The 24364-nt window shown below is 43.5% G+C and overlaps 1 protein-coding gene across 5 annotated transcripts in view; it reads right to left on the bottom strand.

The window, feature by feature from the left end:
• Positions 1–7582: 7582 nt before the first annotated feature.
• The window catches only part of nhsl2 (NHS-like 2), a 367839-nt gene continuing 351057 nt past the window's right edge, over positions 7583–24364 (bottom strand). For all 5 annotated transcript variants that reach the window (XM_068047527.1, XM_068047526.1, XM_068047528.1 and 2 more), the window contains 3 exons: positions 20218–23043; positions 15872–16013; positions 7583–15136 (listed from right to left, as the gene is read on the bottom strand). In XM_068047527.1, the coding sequence (XP_067903628.1) occupies positions 14788–15136; positions 15872–16013; positions 20218–23043 (3317 nt within the window). In that variant the 3' untranslated portion in view covers positions 7583–14787. The remainder of the gene's footprint in view (positions 15137–15871; positions 16014–20217; positions 23044–24364) is intronic.

Genomic DNA, 24364 nt, shown 5'->3' with positions numbered 1-24364 from the left:
AAGTGCCTCCTGGCCCACTGCGGACAGATAACTTCTCTCCTCTGCCCTTCCTTCATCAAGACCTCCAGTGCAACATTGGAAAATCTGGATCCCGCTCTCTGCCATGTTGTGCCAGGATTTAGTGTTCCTCTTGCTCAAAATTTCTGATGCAGCAGTTCAAGAACCTGCTCCAGTCAAAATACACCTCCCTCCCACCCCTTTAAGCTACAGGCTGCTTTAATGCAGGCTGGCTTTAAGTGGTGCTAATCTCTCACAATTTTGCACCTTCGATCAACAGCAAGCTTAGCACTGAGAGTACGCTACAATCATTTAAATAAGCACGCAGCACAAAATTTGCATGCTGCCTACATTGGAAACAGGTGTGTGATCTCCATGCCCATTTTTTAAATTAATTCTTGGGATGTGTATGTCACTGGCAAGGCCAGCATTTATTGCCCATCCCTAATTGCCCTTGAGAAGGTGGTAGTGAGCCGCCTTCTTAAATGGCGGTGGTCCATGTGGTGTAGGTACACCCACAGTGCTGTTAAGGACTGAGTTCCAGGATTTTGACCCTACGACAGTGAAGGAATATAGTTCCAATTCAGGATGGTGTGTGGCTTGGAGGAGAACTTGTAGATAGTGGTGTTCCCATGTATCTGCTGCCTTTGTTCTTCTAGGTGGTGGAGGTCGCGGGTTTGGAAGGTGCTGTTGAAGGAGCCTTGGTGAGGTGGGGAATTCAGTGATAGTAATGCAATTGAACATCAAGGGAGATGGTTAGATTCTCTCTTGTTGGAGATGGTCATTGCCTGGCATCTGTGTGGCGTGAATGTTACTTGCTACTTATCAGCACAAGCCTGAATGTTGTTCAGGTCTTGCTGCAATGCAGCCATGGAATGTTTCAGTAGCTGAGGAGTTGCGAATGGTACTGAACACTGCAATTATCACAGGTTGGGTCTGATCAAATTTCACAGCCGAAGTTTTTAACCTTACCATGTGTTATGCTACTGACAGTGAGACACTTCAGGCAAAAGTATTTTCTGTGAATATAAAAAGGATAGATAATGAGGTTTTTCAGCAGAAGCACATCCTCTGTGTTTTTCAACACGCAAAGTTGAAATTTTAACCTGCCTGATTACAATTCACACTGATGTGACTCTGAATAATTTTATATATTTTTTGCCAGAACCTATTGTACTAATACTGTATTAAGTAAGCAAGTACACCAAATTGCTAATCCACTAGCAGGAGGCCATTAGGCTGAAATGAAGTCCAGAGATCTTTGATCCACAAGTGTAAATTTTGTGCAGGACACACTGGTTGTGGCCGTTCCGATTCGCCCTCATGCTCACTGCAGCATATTGTCATGCAGGCCCCCACCTGCCAAGAATGAGACACATTAATTTTGACAAATGAACACTGATTTTTACTGGAGTAAAAAAAAAACTTGTTTTAAAAAAAGACCCTTGACTGGAAAGACATTTGCATACTAACAGAAAAAGGAAAGGACAAAGGGGCCACTTCCTGCTCCAATTTAATCCACAATGGACTTTTGATTACCAGACATTGAAGGTGGAGAGGCATGTATTCCAGGTTAACTACTAAGATGGCCGAATACACAAATAGTCATGGTCAGACCAGTTTAGTCACATGACTAACCTGCTGTTGGAGTTTTTTAAAATTTGAACTTGCCACAGAGAATATGAACTCAGAAAGCTGTTAGCTCCTAGACTGAGAACATCTCTCTCCTGTCTGCTCTCATCTCTTTCACACGGAACTGAAGACCCATGGAAAACACACGAACCCCCAAGAGAGAAAAGTCTCCAACAAAATTTATTTTGGAGATGGAAGGAACAAAAATGCGCTCGCAGCTCAGCTATATTCCATGATGCTGCTGCTGGCCTCATTAGCCGCTGCATCAATCACTGCACCATGATCGTGCCCCAATTCAGGCAAGGCCCAATTACTCAACCCAACCTATTAAGCATTAATACTAGTCAAAGAGAGAGAGATACATTCTATATAGCCACCAAAATTGTCTGATTTATTTTATTGACAAAGCAATCTTTCCACGGCAGAATAAGGCCAACCATTTGTACTCAAAAAATAAATATTTTACAGTACACCAAGCTTACAAATGTACAGAAGCATAAAGATACAGTCTCTGTGTACATGGATGTACATTACAACCAAATGGGGGCCTTTAATTCAAATTTTATTTACATATAATAACAACATTTTCACTTTTTTTTGGCACTCTGGTTAGCATTGAAAACTCCCAGCTCTGATAATAAAGAGGATTAGATGTAGGGAAACAATTTCTCCAGATGGTCCTATCAAGCACTGGCAAGCCAGGTGCAGCATGAGTTATGCGTGGGGTAAAGTTCTTTCTGTAATGCGCCTTAATCCCAACCTCAGAACAATATCCCAACTGCACTCGTGAGAGATTTTTACTCTCTAATGGCTTTGCAGGAAGATTGGCAATTGTTCAGAAGTGCCAAATTAAGGGTAGTTTTGTTCTGTCTGCATGTACCAAATAAGAAATCAGTTAAAGAGACACATCCTCATGTAAAAGCAACGCATTTGGGAGCAGAATCCAAGCCAGAAACATCGGAGGGATTTGATCACCCTCATGGTGTGTTTGGAGGTGGGGAGAGCATTTAATCAGGCGGGATGGTGGCGGTGAGTTGGCGGGGGGGGAGCCCTCATTGAAAGGCACTTAGTGCCTGATTGAGGAACCTGGCATTGGGAAGGGGGGGGGGGGCCTGCTGAGAACCACCCACTTGCATTTGCTGTTGACTCCCCTCCCTGTGACCCCCCCCCCCCAACTCCGTGAAACCCCTACCACCATGACTCACCTATCGCCTAGGTCCGTTGACGATCCCAGATCTCTGGTGGGTGCTCGACCAGCAGAAGCCACCACCTCCATGGTGGCATTGCTCAGTAAAAGAACTGCCAGCCTCTGATTGGCCAGCAGCTATCAGTAGGTGTGACTTCTGTCACCAGGATCCTTAATCCCGGGGAAGGCCCACCACTGTCCACTTAAGTGCTTCATTGGCACGTTATGCGGTGGGCCTTCCCCAGAGGAGGCGACGCGGCGCTGTCACCAGCTTTTCAGCCGGTGGCCAAGACCCCAGTCGCCTACATAACATCCCCCCCCCATTGTGTGTCATTGACTTTCTTGCACGTGATGCAAGAATGTGTTTCAACTCAATTTAAATGTATGTTTGTATGTGTTTAATGCATATCTACTTCTAACCAAATTAAACTGATTTGCCAAATCACTTTTTTCCTGAAGCTACTGCCCCTTTTAACTGCCAAGAATCATTTTACTTAGCACCTTTACAGTTGGCAGACAGAGGAATCTTTTATCCAGATTGGAAGCTAGAACTGAAAAATACTAACTCACTATGCCACCTTTTGCTTTTGTCAAAAAAGCTAAACTTATCAGAAAGAATAAGTTAGAAACAAAGACAAGATTGACATATCAATTATATCATTAGAAAACTCAACATGCCATCATGCCTATCCAAGAGATAAAATACATGCCCCATCATACAGGCTGGTCAGAGTACCAGTGGCAGAGATCTGAGGGCAGGTTGCCTGAGGCACAAGACAAGGAGAGAAAAAGCATGACAAAATTATCTCCCTCTACACCAAACACCCCTCCACCAACAGCATCCCCCCCCCCCCCACCTCCACCCCCTGCACCCCATATGAAATTAAATGGAACAGAAACATTTCACGATGCCATAGGGAAAGCAATTTGTCATCTCTGGAACTTAGGTTTGACACATCATATTATTCAATTGCACAATGCACTACTTAGTCAAGGTTATATGTAATAGTTTTAACATGTAGGGCCTGAACTTCCAAAAGCTTTCACCTTTGCCCATTATCAAACTTGTGACAAGAGCTAGAAAGGTCATTCTTCCATATCACATTCATGTAGATCGCAAAGGAGAAGTGTTTACTAGCAAAATATGAAACAATGCTAAATGTTTTAAAGGGAGAGAAAGAGATGCCAGTAAATTTATTGATCTTTCTCCATTGTCACTATTTACTGTGTTTCATTTTCAAACTGCTAAGTGGATGCAGTTTTGAAATACCGTGTTGTATAGAGCTATCTTCAGATGTGCTACCATGAAGTCCCAATCACTGACTTCATGAATACATAGTAATGGCAGCACCATCTATTGATGGATTCACTGTAGAAGTTTTACTATTCTCACATTATCTCTAGCGTGTTCTTGAATATGAAATAGAATAATACAGGACAGAGGCCACCACAGCAAGGGAACTGCCTTTAAAAGACTTATTATCTAACTATTCAATAAAATATACTTAATTCTTGCAGCACTTCCACCCTATCCCATTCTCTTGCGCAAAGCCCTAAAATGGGGAATATTGAAACATGAAGAGGAAAAGGGAAAGAACCAGCCACTACCAATCTATTTGTAGTGTGTTCACTGTCTTGAGCTGAATGAAGCGTTAACTGTAAGTTAATAAGGGTTTACAGAAGCAGGCCCCATAATCTGCAGATTCCTCCATAAGCGCAGCAGAAATGCATCGAAAAGGCCACAAACGACAGGAACTGGATGCACCATGGTGAGTTTCCTGTGGACAAAGCTTGTGCTCACCCTGACAAGGCAGGCTATTGACATAAGGGGAGCAGGGAGCAGGAACTTCCTAAGTCAGGATTTTCCATTACTAGACTCTCAGTCAGAACCTAGTATATTATTGGCACTGGTATGCCTGTCCTCACTGAGTACAATGCTCAGAAGTGAAGTGGGGCCTACCTGGACCCCTGATAGTTAAGGGATTACGTTTTTTTATGTTTTAAAGGGGGCTCCCAAGTACACAAACACATGGGGCAGCCAGATTCCTATTCCTGGGGTGGGATCAATCAACCCACTCTCCCCACTGCCAAACACTACCATCCCCCACAGCCCGAAGCTGGTTAATTCTGGTGTTACCCGAGTCCTCCATGTGGGAACACGACAAATTAGCCCACAATCCTCCAAAGGCCTGATCACGAGGTAGCCTGCCTCCCCCACCCCCGCCCCCTACACCCCCAACAACCCCATGAACTTCAGCAGAATTCCATGACTGTCACAACCTAGACTGCAGACTTTAAGAACTAAGGAAATCATAGAGTGGGAAAAGGTAATTTGGTTCACTTCACATGACCTGTATCATTTGAGAAAGTGATATCTGGAAAGGACTCATTGACTAAGCGACTGACAGAAGAGAATGAGTTCCAGCTTTGTCAGAGTTTTTTCTATGAGCTTCGTTGAAAAGACATGTCAAAATATATTTTCTGAATGGCAAATCATGCAGTGAACATTGATAATGTGTTCCCATCATATGGACTAATGCATCAAATCTACACCTAGGTTTCTTCATATTTGCCTCAGTCCTACAGGAGGAACTTGAAAACGGATGACTAACCCCTTACCACATATTTTTCCAGAAAGTGCTGTGAGGTATTGGACCTGTAGCTGTTACTTTTCCTTATGTTTCATTAATGCTGCTATTGATACCAGTTTGTCGCCTAAATGACCGCAGGTTTCACAGTTGATATTTGTCATACTTGAAGGAGGTGGCAACCTACACAAAGTTCAGTGAAATTAACAGTAATTGTTAATCCTGGCCCATAGACTTCATTTATTGGTTGTGTGGAGTAAGTCCTTCTCATAAGCACTGTACAGAAAATAATACATAAACACCCTCCCATCAAAACAGGAACTATTGCACCCGTAGAGTTATCATCTCAGTCTATACTTTTCCCCATTAGCTTCAATTCTGTATCCAAGCAAATATTCAGCTTTTTCCTTTGAGAGGGTTAATTGCCACAGGATTATCAGCATTTTCGTTGATTCTGTTTTGCAGCTTTTTGGCAAAAAAAAAGGCATCTTCTAACCTCTAGTATCAATTGAGGCTGGTTAACTTTGAACTGGTGCCCTTTAGTTTAATTCTCACAGTCCAAAATTATCTGCTTAAATCTCCACCATCAATGTTTTTAATTTTCCTCAAGTGCCCTAATACCATTAGATTGAGTGTAAAAGCAATAATCCAGTCAAATAAACAAGAAAATTAACTGAATGCACTAAAGACCATTTCTCAGAGACTCCAATCGCATGCCTAATTTTAAAATGGGCCAGAGTCTGAGTGCAATATGGAATTTTCATCTACCTCCACACAACTGCCAAGCAGCTAGCAAATAGTGCCATTATTTATGAGGCACACCACATGACAGCTCATGTCCACTGAGTCCGAGAACATGATTCATATATATTTGCAAAGGAAACATTTGCAAATTATGGGGAAGAGCAGGGAAGTGGGACTAGATGGATAGGTAGGATAGATCAGGTGGTCATTCTGGTTATTATTTATCAGGTACACATACTGTCTGTTATATTTAGCACAAGGTAATGTACCAGCTGGATACTGCCAGATACACCCAATGCAGGGTGATAAAAAGCACACTACAATGCTCAATACAAATTAAACCATATGAAGTGACTGTTCCTACACAAGGACTAGAATTGTGAAAATAACTCGGTGCAGCAATTCTACTCTTTCAAAGAGCCAGGACAGGCACGATGGACCAAATGGCTTCCTTCTATGAAAATGAGTCTCCCAGTTGCATGGATACAATGGCATTTGCATTGTCACTTTTGTATTATCTCCAAAGTCCAAATGGGGCATGGTTTAAGTTTTGATGCTTACTTTACTTCTGACAAATTTACCGATAACCTTAGTAACTGAATAACAGATCATAACGTACAAAGTAGACACAATGCTCAAAAAGTGAACAAGTGGCAATCCTAAATTCCACTAATCTGCCCTCTTTAATACAACAAAAAAAATCCTGGCTAAGTAAGGAACAGAAATATTCAAAGAGAAATATATAACCTCACAAAAAGCTGTGGAATGACTCTGGTGCAACAATCATTTGGTGCTAATTAACCTCTTTCTCAACACATACCTAATAACATACATTTTTAAGAAGATAAGTTAGACAATCCACAACTTCAAATTGAAAACAAAGATTTTACTCCACAGTCTTAAGCATATAAAGAGACACATGTACACTTCTCAACATCCATTACTCACCTCACTTACTTTGTTGTTTACTTAAAGGCAGCCTGGAAGCAGGCCCTTTTTTAGCCCTGATTTTCCTGTAACATCATCAGTTTCTGCCCAATGATAACATGAATGATTAAATCTTGCCATAATGCATATCCATGTCAGTGGGCGGGGTTTCATGATCTCATCAAAAGTGCTTCCTTTCCATTGTCTAATATTTCAAGTTAAAGTCCAAGGGGATAATTTTAACTTCTGCTGTTGAGTTGCCTACAATGGTCTTGATATTTGCCTATTAAACAAAATCTCTGCTTATTAAAAGAAATGTATTTCAGAGTAGAATTGCTGCACTGAGTTATTTTCACAACTCTGGTCCTTGTTTAGGAACAGTCAATTCATATAGCTTAATTTTTATTGAGCATTGCAGTGTGCTTTTATTACTCTGTATTGGGTGTATCTGGCAGTATCGAGCTGGTACATTACCTTGTGCTGAATGTAACAGACAGTATGCGTACCTGATAAATAATAACCAGAATGACTACCTGATCTATTACTCTGTATTTGGGTGCACCTTGTGCAGTACCCAACTCTGGGCATAACAGACCATATGTTGACCTGCTACATTACCCTGTATTTAGTGTTACTGGTCGTGTGTCTTGCTGGTACATTACCCTCTGCTGAGTGTGTCTGCCAGTGTGTCTGATGTCACTGGCAGGACTGTGGGATTGTCCTGAGTCAATCCTTCCTCAGATTTTCCTCCTTCCCAGCATCTGCCCAATGGACTGCTGAAGACCATATCAACAGTGTCAAAATAGATGAACTTCTCTACTACTATCACAGTCTGAAATATTTTATTGCACTGCTTAAGTGTGACAACAAAAAGTTAATTGAGAGGTTCTCTGTGGTAATATTGTGGTCATTATGCACAAGTATGTGATGGTCAGGAGACAGTCTGGTGTCATGTTGAAACTAAGACTCATTGCATCATCTTCCATTCTAACTCATTCTTTCCTCTCAGTCTCCACTTCCTCCAGCATAGGTTTTTAAAACCTACTGTTGCCATCATCCAAACACTATTTCTTGACTAAGGCTGTCTTTTCTCATACTCTGTTCAAACTTGACTTCTGCTCCTATGTTCCTATGGCCACTTAGCACTATAGGTCCTTCATGTAGGTTACTCAATAATAAAAAAGCAGAAATTAATAATTAATCAGTAATGATGACAACATATTTGTAGATGTTGTTTCCTTCTCTCTAAATGATATTCAGCCACAGCATTAGAAAAACAATGGTTGATAGTATCCCCAAAAATCACACTACTTACCATCTAACATATAACCAAAATAATATAACCTATAACATAATTGAGCAATAATAACAGCTAATGATGATGACTTCAAAGGGATGACACAATAAGTTTTGAGAGATAAATTATGGTACTGAAGATATAACCTGAAATATTTAATATTTAGACCTACTCCTGATATGTAATTCATTGTCAGGTTCTCCTTAGTTCCTGATGTTTAGTGTTAGTCCCAGGGCATGCTAACTGTTTGGTAATAGAAAACATAAGGCAAAGTAGTTTCTATTGAATTACTATGTATTCCTTGATGCTATAAAGGGAAATATCTCTACAATTACCATTGTATCTAAGTCATCCATAGTTACTGTATTTGTCAATCTGCTAGTTAGAGGAAGCTTAGGAGCAACCCCTTTGAATAAAATTTCATAAAGTTCCATTCTAATGACATCATGGATAGGATTGGCTGTGGGCGGCAATGCTGTCACTGGAATGGAACAGAGACTTTTAAGAAGAATGATACTTGAAAATTGTAATCAGCAGTACAGAAATTTTTCAGTTGTTTATATTACATATCTAATTGGTGGAGAAGCAAGTTGTTGTAAGACTCGAGTTCAGGACTTGGCACATTAAGTCCCAAGATTCTCCTTATGGACAATGAGGAGAAACCAGATAGACAGTCACAAAGGGGTTGCTCTCTCATAGATGCTTCCAAGCAGCTGGTATATAACTGTATCAGCAGAAGCACAGGAGTGTCCACTCCCTCAGGCCTGGTACATGCACGTTCTGGTGGGCACTAGGGGAGAACCTAGGGAGAAAATATTATATTTTTATCAAGAGGTTCATCTGATGGTTCAAGGATAAATGAATGATTTGGTGTGATACTGGGCCATAACCAGGAAAGTGCCAGGTTCATCCCATGTGCCAAAGCTCTCCTCAGAGGTGAAGTGTTACAATGGACATTAGTCTCTCCAAAGTGGGACAAGGAGGAATCAGCCAGGGATTCCATTCCAGATTCCACTCCCAATTACTAAGTAATAGCCCCTGCTGGAAAGTGTCTATGTTTGTATGTGTGTATGGGATGTGTGTGTACGGGATGTGTGTGTGTGCCTACTCGTAGTTTAGGCTCGAATGTAGTGACTTGGTCAAAGTACAGAAAGGTGCTGGCGTCTGCAGAACAGTACCCAGTAACAGCCCCCTTATGAGGAGGGAAAACAATTGGAAATATTATTAAATATCATTTTTAAATTCAAGATGGTTTCTCACCTCAATTGAAACTAATGTGTGTTTCAGAGCAGATTTAAACTTTTACAAACCTTGTTTCTGGAGTATTATAAGTTGGCGGAAAGAGGTCTGAGAAAGAAAAACTATCTTGAAATAAAATTTGCTTCAAGTTTTTTTTAATGATTGTCCCAAAAGATTATACAATTAATATTTATTTATCACTCTAACCTATGGGGGAGTGAAATGCATTTTCTAATATATGTAAAAATAACTATAGATCATTCCCAATTTCCTGAGTCACTTCTAAAGCGCACAATTCATTTCAAACGTTTAAGTGCAAGACAACATGGACACAAAGCGATGCAGTCCTCCCGAGTTAAGTGCACTCATCTCTCACTATTCACAGCACAAATGTTCACTTCATTCTGATATGGAGGAACATGGCTTTTATCACAAGGTGCATTTGATTGTTAATCCCCACCATGATGCGACATCGCCAGCACAGTCTGGTTAGGAAATGTTGATGCTTTCAATGCGTGATGCTCTGCGGCAGGGGAAATCTCATACATTCAAGAATAAGGTAAAATATGAATATTTACAGAAAGCTTCAATCAATTGACTGCTAAAGTGTAACTCATTCAGTGGATAACACACCCTGTGCAAATTTTGAAGACAGAGCTTTACCATTATATTTTTAACTCATCAGAGATATTAAACTGTTTAATCAATCAAATTTCCTCCAGACACAGAGTACCCTGAGATAAACATGAGACTCATACAGGAACTGGGAGGTATGCTAATGTGCTCTCAAGGGGATGGGATGGTGACATTCAGCTTGTCTTTAGTGGTAGGAGCAAAAAGATTTTAATAAGAAAACTCTGTTAACCTTTCTAATTACACCTATTAAGATTTCTAATTACCAGCTGGAACTTGTAAATACTCTGCCTCCTGCTCCAAATATGGAGTTACTGCCAGGACTGATAGCAACTGAGGTGCCACTAGGCACAAACCTGTTTCTAGAGGGGAATAGACAAATCACCGGCTGTGTAGATCACAGTGCTAACTGTGGATTGGGAAAAAACACATGGCCGAGAGGGGCACAAATCTGGTCTGAGAGTACAATGGACAAAGCCATGGATGGGCACAACCTTGTCACTGGGTTGGGACAGGTGCAGCCCTGTCTTGGCACTAAAACAAGCATAGCTGTGGCCCAGAACTAGGAATGGCATAGCCCTGGTTCTGAGCTAAGAGGTGCACTGCACTGGGTGTGAGCTCAAAGGAGCACAGCACTGGCTGTAGGTTGAGGGGAACATAGCACTGCCTGTAGGCTGAGGGGAGCACAGCACTGGCTGTAGGTTGAGGGGAACATAGCACTGCCTGTAGGCTGAGGGGAGCACAGCACTGGTTGTAGGCTGAGGGGAACATAGCACTGCCTGTAGGCTGAGGGGAGCACAGCACTGGTTGTAGGCTGAGGGGAGCACAGCACTGGCTGTAGGCTGAGGGGAGCACAGCACTGGTTGTAGGCTGAGGGGAGCAAAGCACTGGTTGTAGGCTGAGGGGAGCACAGCACTGGCTGTAGGCTGAGGCGATCACAGCACTGGTTGTAGGCTGATGGGATCACAGCACTGGTTGTGGGCTGAGGGGATCACAGCACTGGTTGTAGGCTGAAGGGATCACAGCACTGGTTGCAGGCTGAGGGGAGCACAGCACTGGTTGTAGGCTGAAGGGATCACAGCACTGGTTGTAGGCTGAGGGGAGCACAGCACTGGCTGTAGGCTGAGGCGATCACAGCACTGGTTGTAGGCTGATGGGATCACAGCACTGGTTGTGGGCTGAGGGGATCACAGCACTGGTTGTAGGCTGAAGGGATCACAGCACTGGTTGCAGGCTGAGGGGAGCACAGCACTGGTTGTAGGCTGAAGGGATCACAGCACTGGTTGTAGGCTGAGGGGAGCACAGCACTGGTTGTAGGCTGAAGGGATCACAGCACTGGCTGTCAGCTGAGGGGAGCACAGCACTGGCTGTTGACTGAAGGGAGCACATCACTGGCTGTCGGCTGAAGGGAGCACAGCACTGGCTGTTGGCTGAAGGGAGCACAGCACTGGCTGTCGGCTGAAGGGAACACAGCACTGGCTGTTGGCTGAGGGGAGCACAGCACTGGCTGTCGGCTGAGGGGATCACAGCACAGCACTTGCTGTCGGCTGAGGGGAACATAGCACTGGCTGTCGGCTGAGGGGGTCACAGCACTGGCTGTAGGTTGAGGGGATCACAGCACAGCACGCTGTCGGCTGAGGGGAACACAGCACTGGTTGTAGGCTGAGGGGAGCACAGCACTGGTTGTAGGCTGAGGGGATCACTGCACTGGTTGTAGGCTGAGGGGATCACTGCACTGGTTGCAGGCTGAGGGGATCACTGCACTGGTTGCAGGCTGAGGGGAGCACAGCACTGGCTGATGGCTGAGGGCATCACAGCACTGGTTGTAGGCTGAAGGGATCACAGCACTGGTTGTAGGCTGAGGGGATCACAGCACTGGTTGGAGGCTGAGGGGATCAAAGCACTGGTTGTAGGCTGAGGGGATCACAGCACTGGCTGTAGGCTGAGGGGAGCACAGCACTGGTTGTAGGCTGAAGGGATCACAGCACTGGTTGTAGGCTGAGGGGATCACAGCACTGGTTGGAGGCTGAGGGGATCAAAGCACTGGTTGTAGGCTGAGGGGAGCACAGCACTGGTTGGAGGCTGAGGGGATCACAGCACTGGTTGTAGGCTAAGAGGATCACAGCACTGGCTGTCAGCTGAGGGGAGCACAGCACTGGCTGTTGACTGAAGGGAGCACAGCACTGGCTGTCGGCTGAAGGGAGCACAGCACTAGCTGTTGGCTGAAGGGAGCACAGCACTGGCTGTCGGCTGAAGGGAGCACAGCACTGGCTGTTGGCTGAAGGGAACACAGCACTGGCTGTCGGCTGAAGGGAGCACAGCACTGGCTGTTGGCTGAAGGGAACACAGCACTGGCTGTCGGCTGAGGGGAGCACAGCACTGGCTGTCGGCTGAGGGGAACATAGCACTTGCTGTCGGCTGAGGGGAGCACAGCACTGGCTGTCAGCTGAGGGGATCACAGCACTGGTTGTAGGTTGAGGGGATCACAGCACAGCACGCTGTCGGCTGAGGGGAACACAGCACTGGCTGTAGGCTGAGGGGAGCACAGCACTGGCTGTTGGCTGAGGGGATCACAGCACTGGCTGTAGGCTGAGGGGATCACAGCACTGGTTGTAGGCTGAGGGGAGCACAGCACTGGCTGTAGGCTGAGGGGAGCACAGCACTGGTTGTAGGCTGAGGGGATCACAGCACTGGTTGTAGGCTGAGGGGAGCACAGCACTGGCTGTTGGCTGAGGGGATCACAGCACTGGCTGCAGGCTGAGGGGTTCACAGCACTGGTTGTAGGCTGAGGGGGTCACAGCACTGGTTGTAGGCTGAGGGGATCACAGCACTGGTTGTAGGCTGAGGGGAGCACAGCACTGGCTGTTGGCTGAGGGGATCACAGCACTGGTTGCAGGCTGAGGGGATCACAGCACTGGTTGCAGGCTGAGGGGATCACAGCACTGGTTGTAGGCTGAGCGGATCACAGCACTGGTTGTAGGCTGAGCGGATCACTGCACTGGTTGTAGGCTGAGCAGATCACAGCACTGGTTGTAGGCTGAGGGGATCACAGCACTGGCTGTCAGCTGAGGGGATCACAGCACTGGTTGTAGGCTGAGGGGAGCACAGCACTGGCTGTTGGCTCAGATGAGGACAGTTTTGCTTATGGCTGGGATGAATTCAGTAGTGGCTCCAGATCTCAAGTGAGAAATTTTCACCTCAAGGTGTGGTTCACCTTCCATTATGTTGTTTACCCTATGAATAAAATAAAACATAAAAAGCACAAGGGCTAAGACTTTCTGAAATATTTAAACAAAGTGGTCTAACAGCAGACCAGATCAAACCAGGGCTAAAAGATCCAGAGTTTCTACATTCAGATCATTGCTGTATATCACGGTAAAGGCAGCACTCAGGCCTTTTGAAAGCTTCCAAATTCAAAGGTCTATCCTTTGATCTAATATCAAAAAACTTTGAAATAACTCTTATATATTGATGCCTTATTACATATTACAGTATATTGATAAAATTAACAACAAAATAGGAGGCACTATTCCAATAAACATTACAGATCAGGCAAATAACTGCTTCTTAAGCAAATAGTCAAAAAAAATCAGCATACTGCTAGCCATTTTCAAGACCTCAGCAATGTACCTCCTGGGCCCTGCATTTTGCCTCTACTCCTGTTTCCATGGCTTTCTTTAGAGGGAAGATGCAGGGAAAGGGGGAAAGGCAAGATAAGATTTTTTGAGCCTCATTTTACATGGGCTAGTCCCTCAGTCACAGAGCAAAAGCCAGCTATTTTACAATCTTAAAGAGAGATCCTCCTTCTCCTGAAGCCTCATTGTGGGTTGAGACTCACAGAATAAATGTGGACCAGGTGGCAGTGTCGAGCTAAAGCGTGACTCTAATCATGTCATTTGTTTCTTGTAATACAAACATTTTCGGTCAGAGTTTGCAGACCTCCGAAAACTGCGGGAAGAAACCTTTCCATCATCATATTAGGAGTACACAACGGTTAAAAACATCCCCACAAATTCAGTTTACTGCTGGATTGGTTAATAGTTGTTAAGCAGTAATCCCTGGAGATGCATGTAAAATTTACAAACAGAACTTAAGTATGGCCGCTCAGAGTATCGCGGATCGAACATACTTTCAAACGCTCAGTTCCCAATAAGGCTTTAGTATACCTAGATTGCCAGGCTGGAATGTAGATTGTCTGCTGTACACTTTTAGAATGCTCCAGGCTTTTCCAGTCTATCTAAAACAGCCTCAGATCAATCAGACCATCCCACATTCTCTACCTTACTTGGAGAAATTTCCTCAGAGCTCTTGATCCAAATAATTGTTTGCATTAAAAATCTGTTATTTAAATTGTTCAAATTTCTGTAGGTTTCCATATGAAGAACACGTCAATCGAGTTTGTATTCACAGGATTGTGCAAAGCTTCCTCCTTCCTTCTGACCAGAATGATAGCCCCATTGATAGAGCAAAAATTAAAAGTTTACATTCAACAAGACAGAGTAACATTAATCTCCTGTCCTTGCTCTTCGGGAATTGGTACAACTCTAACACCTTGAACTGCTTTCAGGAGAAACTGGCTCCAGTATGGGCTGGCACCTTTCTGACTCCTGTGTAAACTCTGTCGCAATCCTTCGTGCAAGTGGGTTGGTGCTTTTCAGCAGCTCAGCTGCAGACATGCGCATGCCAGATGCAGGCTTGCTGTTTTTCTTTTGTAATAAGGCCTTAAAGTTCTCGTTGCTGGTGATGTTTTTGGCCCCACTCCCACTAGCCGAGGGGGAAAGCCTGAGTCCACTGTTGGGAGGTGTTGTGGGGGGTTTGATAGGTGAAACAGCCACATGCCTGACATTGAATGATTCTCCGGGCTCTTTCCATCCCAGCACCTTCCTCTTCGATCTATTGAAAAAAGATCACAACATAAAATTCTACAGGCTGACTTCAAGTCATTTCAAAGGAGCTCTGGTGCAGAGAGCAAATATAACCTGAGGAGAGAAAGTGAACCATTTAAACAATGCCTCAGGTTCTATCTCTGCTGAATTAGGCTATCTCAACCGAGGTGTTAAGAGTGAAGCTACAATTATCCCCAAGGCTAAGGAGCAGAGAGAACCATGCAGAGTTCACTTCCCATACTCATTTTCAGAATATAATAGTGCAGGACAATGATGCTCAGTGATATAAGAATGCTGGATCCCAGACACTGACTAATTAACAGTTATATCAATACAGAACCAAGCAGCTCGACTGGGCACAGTACTGCTTCAAAGGTGTGCGCAGGAAGAGTGAAGCAAGAAAAAGTCTCCTTTAATAAAGTCCACATTTAGATGTTTGTTTTATTTTCCACTCTCATGCCACTGCAGTCAGTTAGAATGTCAGTCAGTGTGTGACAAGCCCATTGTAATGGATTGCAATGTTAGTCAGTGACAAGCCCACTACAGTGGGATGTAACATTAGCTTATCAGTTAATAATGATCTATGGCATCAATGCTGTGAGTTTTCTCAGTGGTTCTCCTGATCTGCTGCCATAACTTTGGAGGAAGATCAGCAGAGACCCCAGACAGACTGAGCAAATCATCACTATCTTCCCTCTTACTCATGTCAGCTCTCATGCTAAAAGTCACCTTTAACTTTTACCTGTGAATAACAGTGAAGAGATCTTCAGTAGAGCGCTGGGTGCCTGAGGAGATAAAGACTTCATCGTCATCCTCCATTACAATGTCTCCACACTGTGCACCTGTGGGACTTCTTTCCTTAGCGGTCGGATTCAAGGAAATGTCTAAAGATAACGAAACAGGATTGAGCTATCTTGGGAGACACGTAGACTTCAAACAAACCAGTATTTGTGCAAATGTGTCAATGGATAATCTCAAAACTCAGTTCTGTTAATCAGCAGTCATTGGAATCCAAAATATAGAAGCAACAGAATCTGAACTATGAGAGGTAGAAAAGGCCAAAAAAAAGAAACCACCGTTAGCTAGTCAAGTCTAAACTGCACCTATACTGCTAGAGTGTCTGATTGCAACCATCTTCCAAACCTCAGCAGCTCTAGTGACTCAATAGGCACAAACACTGCCCACTGTGGCACTGAGCCATACACACCGAGAGGGTTCCAGATTTGATGCTCAGTCTGTGCTGAGTAAACTGATGACAAACAGGGTAGCAGTCAGAATGCTACAAATCACCTTAAAACCTTCATTTGAGAGAAGGAAATCAGCCCGCATTCTCCAGACAGTATTACCCAGACAATCCTGCTGGAAAAAGACATCTGTGTAGAATGGGATCAGCATCCACAACAATGCAGCCACTGATGAGCAGACTGCTGGCCCTGAAGCAAAGGAATTTGGGCAAACTCAATAGAGAAATCAAATGGGAATCTTTCCAATTGATGATCACCCACTTTTTCACGTCTCACCTTCCACCATACTATCCAACAGCTGTAAGAAGTACTCATGCATTTCCCCCTCCTTTCAACTGTTTCCTTTTCTTACTCATGTAAAGTGAGTAGCCAGGGTTGTTTAGGTGGTCAAGAGAACATGAAGGAGCATTTAAAGAGCCCAGTAGCTCCATTATTAACATCAGTTTAAATAGCATTTCTGAACCATTTGTTCTGATTTTTATTTTTTCTTTCTTTCTCACAGCAATGACCAGGGTAACAATGAGAAGTCATTCTCTTAATGATTATAGTCACTTGATCACTCTGCAGGAATTTTCTTTCATCTTCCAAATCTGGTAGAGTTTCAAAACATTGTTCTAGGTTTTTAATTATCAAACAACTTTACTGAACAAAAGATGAACAAATTAATATATAACAGCGATATTGTATGTGTATATTTACATTAGATATTATACTGACTAACTCGTTGAACAATAAACTTGCAATCTGTATGCTAAACTTTTTTTGTAGATAACATTTAGAGTTATTTTTCTATTTGTAGACTTTTCGAATTCTAGGCACTAGCTGTTAATCTGTTCGTTGTGTAGCAATTGTTTGATTATATGCAGGAGAAGGGTGTTAATTGGGGTCTTACTTGAGCACTTATAAGCAGATACTTAGTGAGACTGGTGAAGGGTTTGAGTGAGGAGCGACATGTTTTTAATTCTTTTACTCTGCACAATAAATGTGAAACTGAGTAAAGATAGGCTCCAGCATTATCCTTCCATAACAAGCTTTCTGGAGTTTAACACTAGCTAGTCTAACCTATCTTTGATGTTTCCAACTGACTCACTGATAGTACAAGGCAGTTAAAATTAAATAAAGCTTGTAGAACAGAGATGAAGGCCAAAAGATTAGAAGCGGGGTAAACAACTAAATGCATGGCCTCAGCAAATGGGCAACCACACTATTGTGCATAGACACAACCCGAAGTAGTTTAACAGTATAAGAATGGACCATTTTTCTCTTAAAGGTCAGAGCGTACACGGGGTGGTCAGGAACCATGCAATCGTGCGGACAGTCTGCAGGGCTGGTGCTGGTCGGTCCTTGCTTGGGACCAAGGTTGTGTTGTTCTGACAGGAGTCAGAGCACTTTCGGGATACCTGGAAGCCCACAGCCACGCAGGCAAAGTAGAGAGTTGAAAGCGATCACTCCAGACCTGGGAACCAGGTTGTATTATTTGCATCCCATCATGTCATTTATTATAATACTGTAGAACAGTTATAGAAAGCTTAATACTGTTATTAGTCAAAGCAAAGAAAGATTGTTGTTTAAAAACTACTCGGGCTAGAATCTGAGCAGAGTTATTGTTGCCAGACTAGCAAACCTTTGTTGCAACAGTTACTATAGGGAAATCCGCTAACAGTGTAGAAATGGGAACATAGGAACAGAAGTTGGTCATTTACCCCTCAAGCCAGTTCCACCATTCAATGAGATCTGTGACCTAACTCCATATACACACTTTTGCCCCATATCCCTTAATACCTTGCATAACAAAAATCTATCAATCACAGCTTTAAAATTTACAATTAATCTAGCATCAATTGTTGTTTGTGAACATGAGTACCAAACTTCAACTACCCTATATATGTAGAAGTGTTTCCTAATTTCATTCCTGAATGGTCTGTCTATAATTTTTAGATTATGCCCCCTAACCCTGGACTCCTTAACCAGCAGAAATAATTTATCTCTATCGACCTTATCTGTTCCCCACAATATCTTGAAAACTTCGATCAAGTCACCCTTAACCTTCTAAATTCCAGGGAATACCTTGTTCCTTGTAATATAACCCTTAAGAGTCCAGGTATCATTCTGGTAAATCTACACAGTACTCCCTCCAAAGCCATTATACCCTTCCTGGGTTGTGGTGCCCAGAACTGCTCACTGAACACCAAGTTTGGCTTAACTGGGTTATGTATAGCTGGAGCATGACTTCCACTCCCTGGTATTCTAGTCCTTTAGATATAAAGGCCAGCATTTCATTAACATTTTTCATTACTTTTTGCACGTGTTCAGGACATTTTAATGATCTATGCGCCTGGACACCCAAGTCTCTTTGGACCTCCACTGTTTCTAGCTTTTCACTCCTTAGGAAGTACCTGGTTCTATTCTTTTCAGATCCAAAGTGGATGACCTCACATTTGCTTACATTGAAATCATTTGCCACAGTTTTGCCCATTCACTTGATGACCTTTTCAGACAGACCTGAAACGTTAACTCTGTTTCTCTCTCCACAAATACTGCCAGACCTGCTGAGTATTTCCAGCATTTTCTATTTTTGTCCTGACAACAGATGGTAGGCTGACTTTTTTGTAGTTCCCTAGTTTCCTTAAGTCACCTTTCTTAATGGGCAATTGGGCAGGTTTCTGGCGACAGATTTACAGCAGTGAAAGGGAGGAAAATAAAGCCACTAATATCTCGTGAATGAGTTAAAGAGACATCTACTAAGCTACAACAACAACTTAAATTTAGTTAGCACCTTTAATGTAATGAAATGTCCCAAGGCGCTTTACAGGAGCATTATAAAACAAAGTATGACTGAGCCACAAAAGGAGATATTAGGTCAGATGACCAAAAGCTTGGTCAAAGAGGTAGGTTTTATAGAGTGTCTTAAAGGAGGAAAGCGAGGTAGAGAGGTGCAGGGTGGATATTCCAGAGGTTAGGACCGAGGCAACTGAGGGTGCACCCACCAATGGTGAAGTGATTAAAGCTAAAACACAATAGAAATACTTTTTTGTCACAGTGGGTTTTAGACAGTTTCAAATGGAAGCATGCTGTTTGCACCAATTTTTTGAAGTTTACTCATTCCATAGCTTCAGGCACCGGTTTGGTGGATGGGATTTGAAAATCACATGTAAGTGAAATGTAAAGGGAAGGGGAGAATTAAAGAGGAATACCAGAAAAGTGTGACAGAAATTCTAATTGCTTTTGGATATGCTCAGAAGGCACCTCAGACCAATTGCAGCCTTTGCCAAAGCTGAAGTGGGAGGAACCAAGTTGTGAAAGGCAAAATTTAAACGAAAGGAACATATAGAGTGCGGAGACAAAGGATCGTATTCCATCACCCAAACCTGTTTGGTGGCAGTGTGGACGATGCAACATGAAGTGGTTTCAAGGAAGATGCCATTCTGTGCCTCTCCATGATACCATGCTTATAGGTTAGTACTGCAGCATGCCTGCAAGGAGGTGCAGCCTCTTCCAAGGCACAGCTGACCGTTACTGTCTCTGGATGGTGAATCCTATGCTGCTGCTTAGCTGCATGTGTCCTTGCAGCAGGTGGCACAATTTTGCATGGCAATGTCCCCACCACGAAATGATTATTTAAATATATTGCCCACCTGTTTGAGGTGAGTGCCTCCCACACCAGTGGTCCCTACCCACCAGAAACTACACCAGAGATTACAGTCAATGGTGTTCTGAGTGCCACTGTAGTGGTGCAACTTGAATTTTCCACCTAATCATATCTTTAACAATGGCACCTAGCAGAAGGGAAATTATAGGTTTTAAATTTGTAAAGAATCAGCTTTGATTCGGACATCTCACATACCTGCAGGATTCTGACACGGATTAGTGCTCATTGTTATATTTTGGCATATCCCAAATCTATCATTGTAATCTTTATTCCTGTTTTCCTCCGAATGAATGCCGGTCCTTCGTATAGTCTCTATATTTGGATCAATGTTCTGAACATGTGATGCAATCACTTTGGTTGCTTCTAGATCTCTTTCTGCATCAAATGTAACGTTGGTAAATGAAACATTTACATTGTTGGAATCTGGAGTGGCAGCTGGGCTGTGCAGTGGACTCCGTTCTGATCTTTCTGTGACTACAAGTATATGTGCTGTATTTGTTGGTACAATCAGTACATTTGGCTTCTTCGGGACAGGTGGCGGAGTCTTACTTTTCTTCTTCTCAATATATTGAGTGGAACTCCTGGTTAACTCTGTAAAACTTTTCCTTTGACTGTCATCTGGGGTGGCTGGTGCTCCTCTAGTTTGTTTGTTACCCATGTGGTTACTTTGAAGGTAGTTCGGTTGAGGAGATACAGTTTCTGGTGATGCCAAAGGTTTCTGACTTGCTGCACCATCCATCGACTCTTGTTTCTTTATCCCAACCTTTCTAAAGACCGTGGCAAAAGTTTTTCTTGAAGTTGCCGGTGAAGGCTGTGAAGCAATAGAAGATGTCTGCTCAGTAGGAGAAACCTTCAGTACAATACTCGAAGGCCTCTTTGACATGGGTGGCTTTCCAGGAACAGGTGGTCGGACTTTTTTCTGAGGTGCTTCGGAGGATACAGTGTGGGTTTCCTGTGGTGAGTTTAAAATTTCCGCATTGTCCTCAGTTTCTGATCTGCTGACTGAACGAAGACGCACTGACTCCAAAACAGTCTGTGTTATGACCGGCATAGAAGGTTGGTTTGGGCTATGTTTCTGGCTAGGTTTAGTACTATTCGAGGAATCAGAATGCCGTCCGCTGGCTTTGGATTTGCTTTTAAAAGATAGCTTAAGTCCTGACAAATCCAAATGAGGAGGTGGAGTAATGGGTAGATCAAAGACACGTTTTGACCTTGGGCTCTTCTCATTAGGGGAAGTTGGTTGCAATGAAGACTTCCGCTCTGGCACCTTGGGCTTTGCTTTCCCAACTGGTTGTGGTACATGGCCTTGATAAACAGACATGGGAAAAGAAGATGTTGGAGTTTCTGACTGGCTTGAATAACCACTGGATGGTGACATCAGACCAGGGAGCTTCCCTGGAGAAGACATTTTAGATTCAGCCTCCACAGATAATTGGGATGGAGTTGTAGCTCTCGAAATAGATGGAGATGTCAAGGATTCTGAACTGCCACGTGACTTTGCACATTCAATTACAGTTATACCTGTTGCAGTACTAGAGTTTGATAATGATCTGTATGGATCATTGGACTTCCAGTCATTAAGGAACCAATGCTCTGGGTATCGTATTGGCTCTCCATCCCTCAGTGTGGGTGTAGCAGAGCTAGAACGGGCATCTGATATAAAGCCACTAGATTCATTGCTGTCTACTGATTCACTTTGAACAACTTGCTTCTCTGAAGGGAGAAAGAGCACTGTAGGTCTATTTTCTCTGAGAGAAATATTTGGCTCAGTTTTTTCAAGTTTAGAACTAGCTTCACATTTCTTCAGAGAGACACTGCGCACTGGGGGAATAGGCTTCTTCTTTGGCTTTTTCAGAGAGATACTTCTTGAACGAGTCCTTGCTTTCTGTGATCCCTCCTGATCTGTTATCACAGATACATTCTCAGTGCTTTGGCTTTCCTCTGAGCTGGCACTTGGATAACGCATGATGTAATTCTCGCTATGTCGCCGGGAGTGGTCATAACGCTTGGAATCATAGCATCTTATAGCATCTGATGAACAACATGATCCAGAATCTGTTGGAGTTGACAGTGATCTCTCACGGAACTTGCAGGCATCTGTATTAGACTGACCTGGGAGTTCCAGGTTTGAGTTTTTTTCTTCATTTGGGTCATTGGCTGTGTAAACTATAATTCGTTCGTGGTTAGTCCTTATATCCTTAAGATTTTGAGCTCTCACTGCTGATTCCCCTCCAGCTGATGTGAAAGAGCCAAAGGCAGGACCTCTGGTATTTTGTGTTTGGCCTTCCCTTGGAAAAAAGGTTGATAATGCAACATTGCACTCTGAATGGGAGTCAGCATTCAATGATAGTTCTGAGTCACATTGTGAAGAATGTTTCAAGCATTGAAGTGATACAGATAGAGCCATATCTGAAATGTGAGGAGCACACATCGAATTGCTGCCATTACAAGCTCTGCTGGAAGAATGATGACTCTCCATGCGGTTGTCTGGGTAATGACACAATTCTCTTGGATTCAACGTGGTAGCCTGAGACAACAGTTGTCTTTGAACTGGGGAACAAATTGCATGCTGTGTGTGAGACTGGCCATTGCGGTAAGTTTGACTGAATGTCACTGGAGCACATCCATCAACGCGCATGGCTTCCGCTAACATAGTGTTTGGTGGGTTTACACCACTTGAATTATTCCAGGAAGAAGAAAAACTAGATCCTCTCATTTGATCCCAAGAAGAGTTAAGTGAAGAGAAACTATGGTCACTTAGAGAAGTGTGCATCATCTGTGAATTGTTCATTGTGAATGTGATATTCCCTGAAGATTGAGATAGATTTGGGTTGGTTATTTGGCCCAGATCACTATGTACCTTCCTGAGCATTGTCGGGAAAGGCTGCACTATTCCAAGATTGCTGACCGTGTCCCTTTTCCCGTTGGCAACACTGATATCTTCATCAAAAGTAAAGAAACGCTGGGTTGCCTCTGCAGTCGTTGACACCTGATGAGATCTGGAACCTTCTGTTGAAGGGCCTAGAAGGCAAAAAGAAATGATCTGATGATTACTGTACACAAATCAAAGAACATTCATTACCAGAATAGCTCAAGTTCTGCGATTTACATAACTCTTGTTAGTGCTCACAAATGACACAAAGAATTGAAAAGTAGCTTTCATCATATTTAAATTCCCTGCAGGAAGCACAGGCAAATATTTGTTACGCTGGATCCTTTGATTTAAATGACATTGGTTAGAATATTTCAAAGGAGCTCCATACCATAAACTAGCTTAGCACTTTATAGCTGCAGAGTCCATGCAATCCATGATCTTTGTGATAATGATAATATATCTATTGCACATTAAAATATTGTGTGGTTGCAATGTTGTAAATGTGCTGTGCCTGTAGCTGGCGCTGTTAGAGTAACATTAGTGACTTCTCAGCCTAAGTGGCAGCTCAGTTAATTACAAAAGCATGAATCAATCAACAGATCTAAAAGTTCTTTTATGAAATCACAGTGCAGTTTCTAACTTTGTCCACTGCAACAATCCTTTTCTTGGAATGTCAGACATCTTAGTAAAGATGAGGAGAGTTTGGGCTAAAAATTGGTCTGCACTGTTTTTGGGCATGGGGTTCATGACTTGCGACCTACCATGCCTGTTCCCATTGAGGCAGGCAGCATTTGCTACTTGATATTGTAGTGTTGGTCTGAGCAGGGCCCCCGCTGCCGGCTGCCTAAGCGCTCAGCAGCAAGTGTTGATAACACATGGTGCAGCCAGCCTGCTCCTCTTAAAGGCCGTCTGACCCTCTTAGAGGGGAGCCGCACTCAGTAAAAGGCTGCTGCTGCTGAGTGCCTGTACTGACACTGGCTGCAAGAGAGGGCTGCACAACTGGAACACCAGGGAAGAGAGAGGGCCAGTTCTGAAGAAAGGGCATGGAAATGAAATGTTAACTCTGCTTCTCTCTCCACAGATGTTGCCAGACCTGCTGAGTATTTCCAGCATTTTCTGTTTTTATTTCAGATTTCCAGCATCCGCAGTATTTTGCTTTATTAAGGGAAAGGACTCCTAGGTTCACGGATCCGGCAATGGAGGCCTTACTGGTGGAGGCTGAGAAAGGTGATGTTTCCTTGGGGGCCAGGATGTCCTCAAGGCAAACCCTCAGAAGGGAATGGGAGCAGCAGGCCAGGGAGGTCAATTCCTCGAATCTGGCCCAGAGAATCAGGCAGCAGTGCAACAAGAAACCTAATGACCTTACAGATGGTCAAGGTCAGTGACTGCATCTTCACATGACATCTCATACCCACCGCACCACCAACCTCTCATGCTGCTCAATGCACTGCACTCCCATCGTTCACC

The sequence above is a fragment of the Heterodontus francisci genome, chromosome 15 (genome assembly GCF_036365525.1).
Source record: "Heterodontus francisci isolate sHetFra1 chromosome 15, sHetFra1.hap1, whole genome shotgun sequence".
In the NCBI taxonomy this organism is placed as follows: domain Eukaryota; kingdom Metazoa; phylum Chordata; class Chondrichthyes; order Heterodontiformes; family Heterodontidae; genus Heterodontus; species Heterodontus francisci.
The sequence above is the reverse complement of the archived record's forward strand: the minus strand, read 5'-3'. Positions and strand labels throughout refer to the sequence as shown.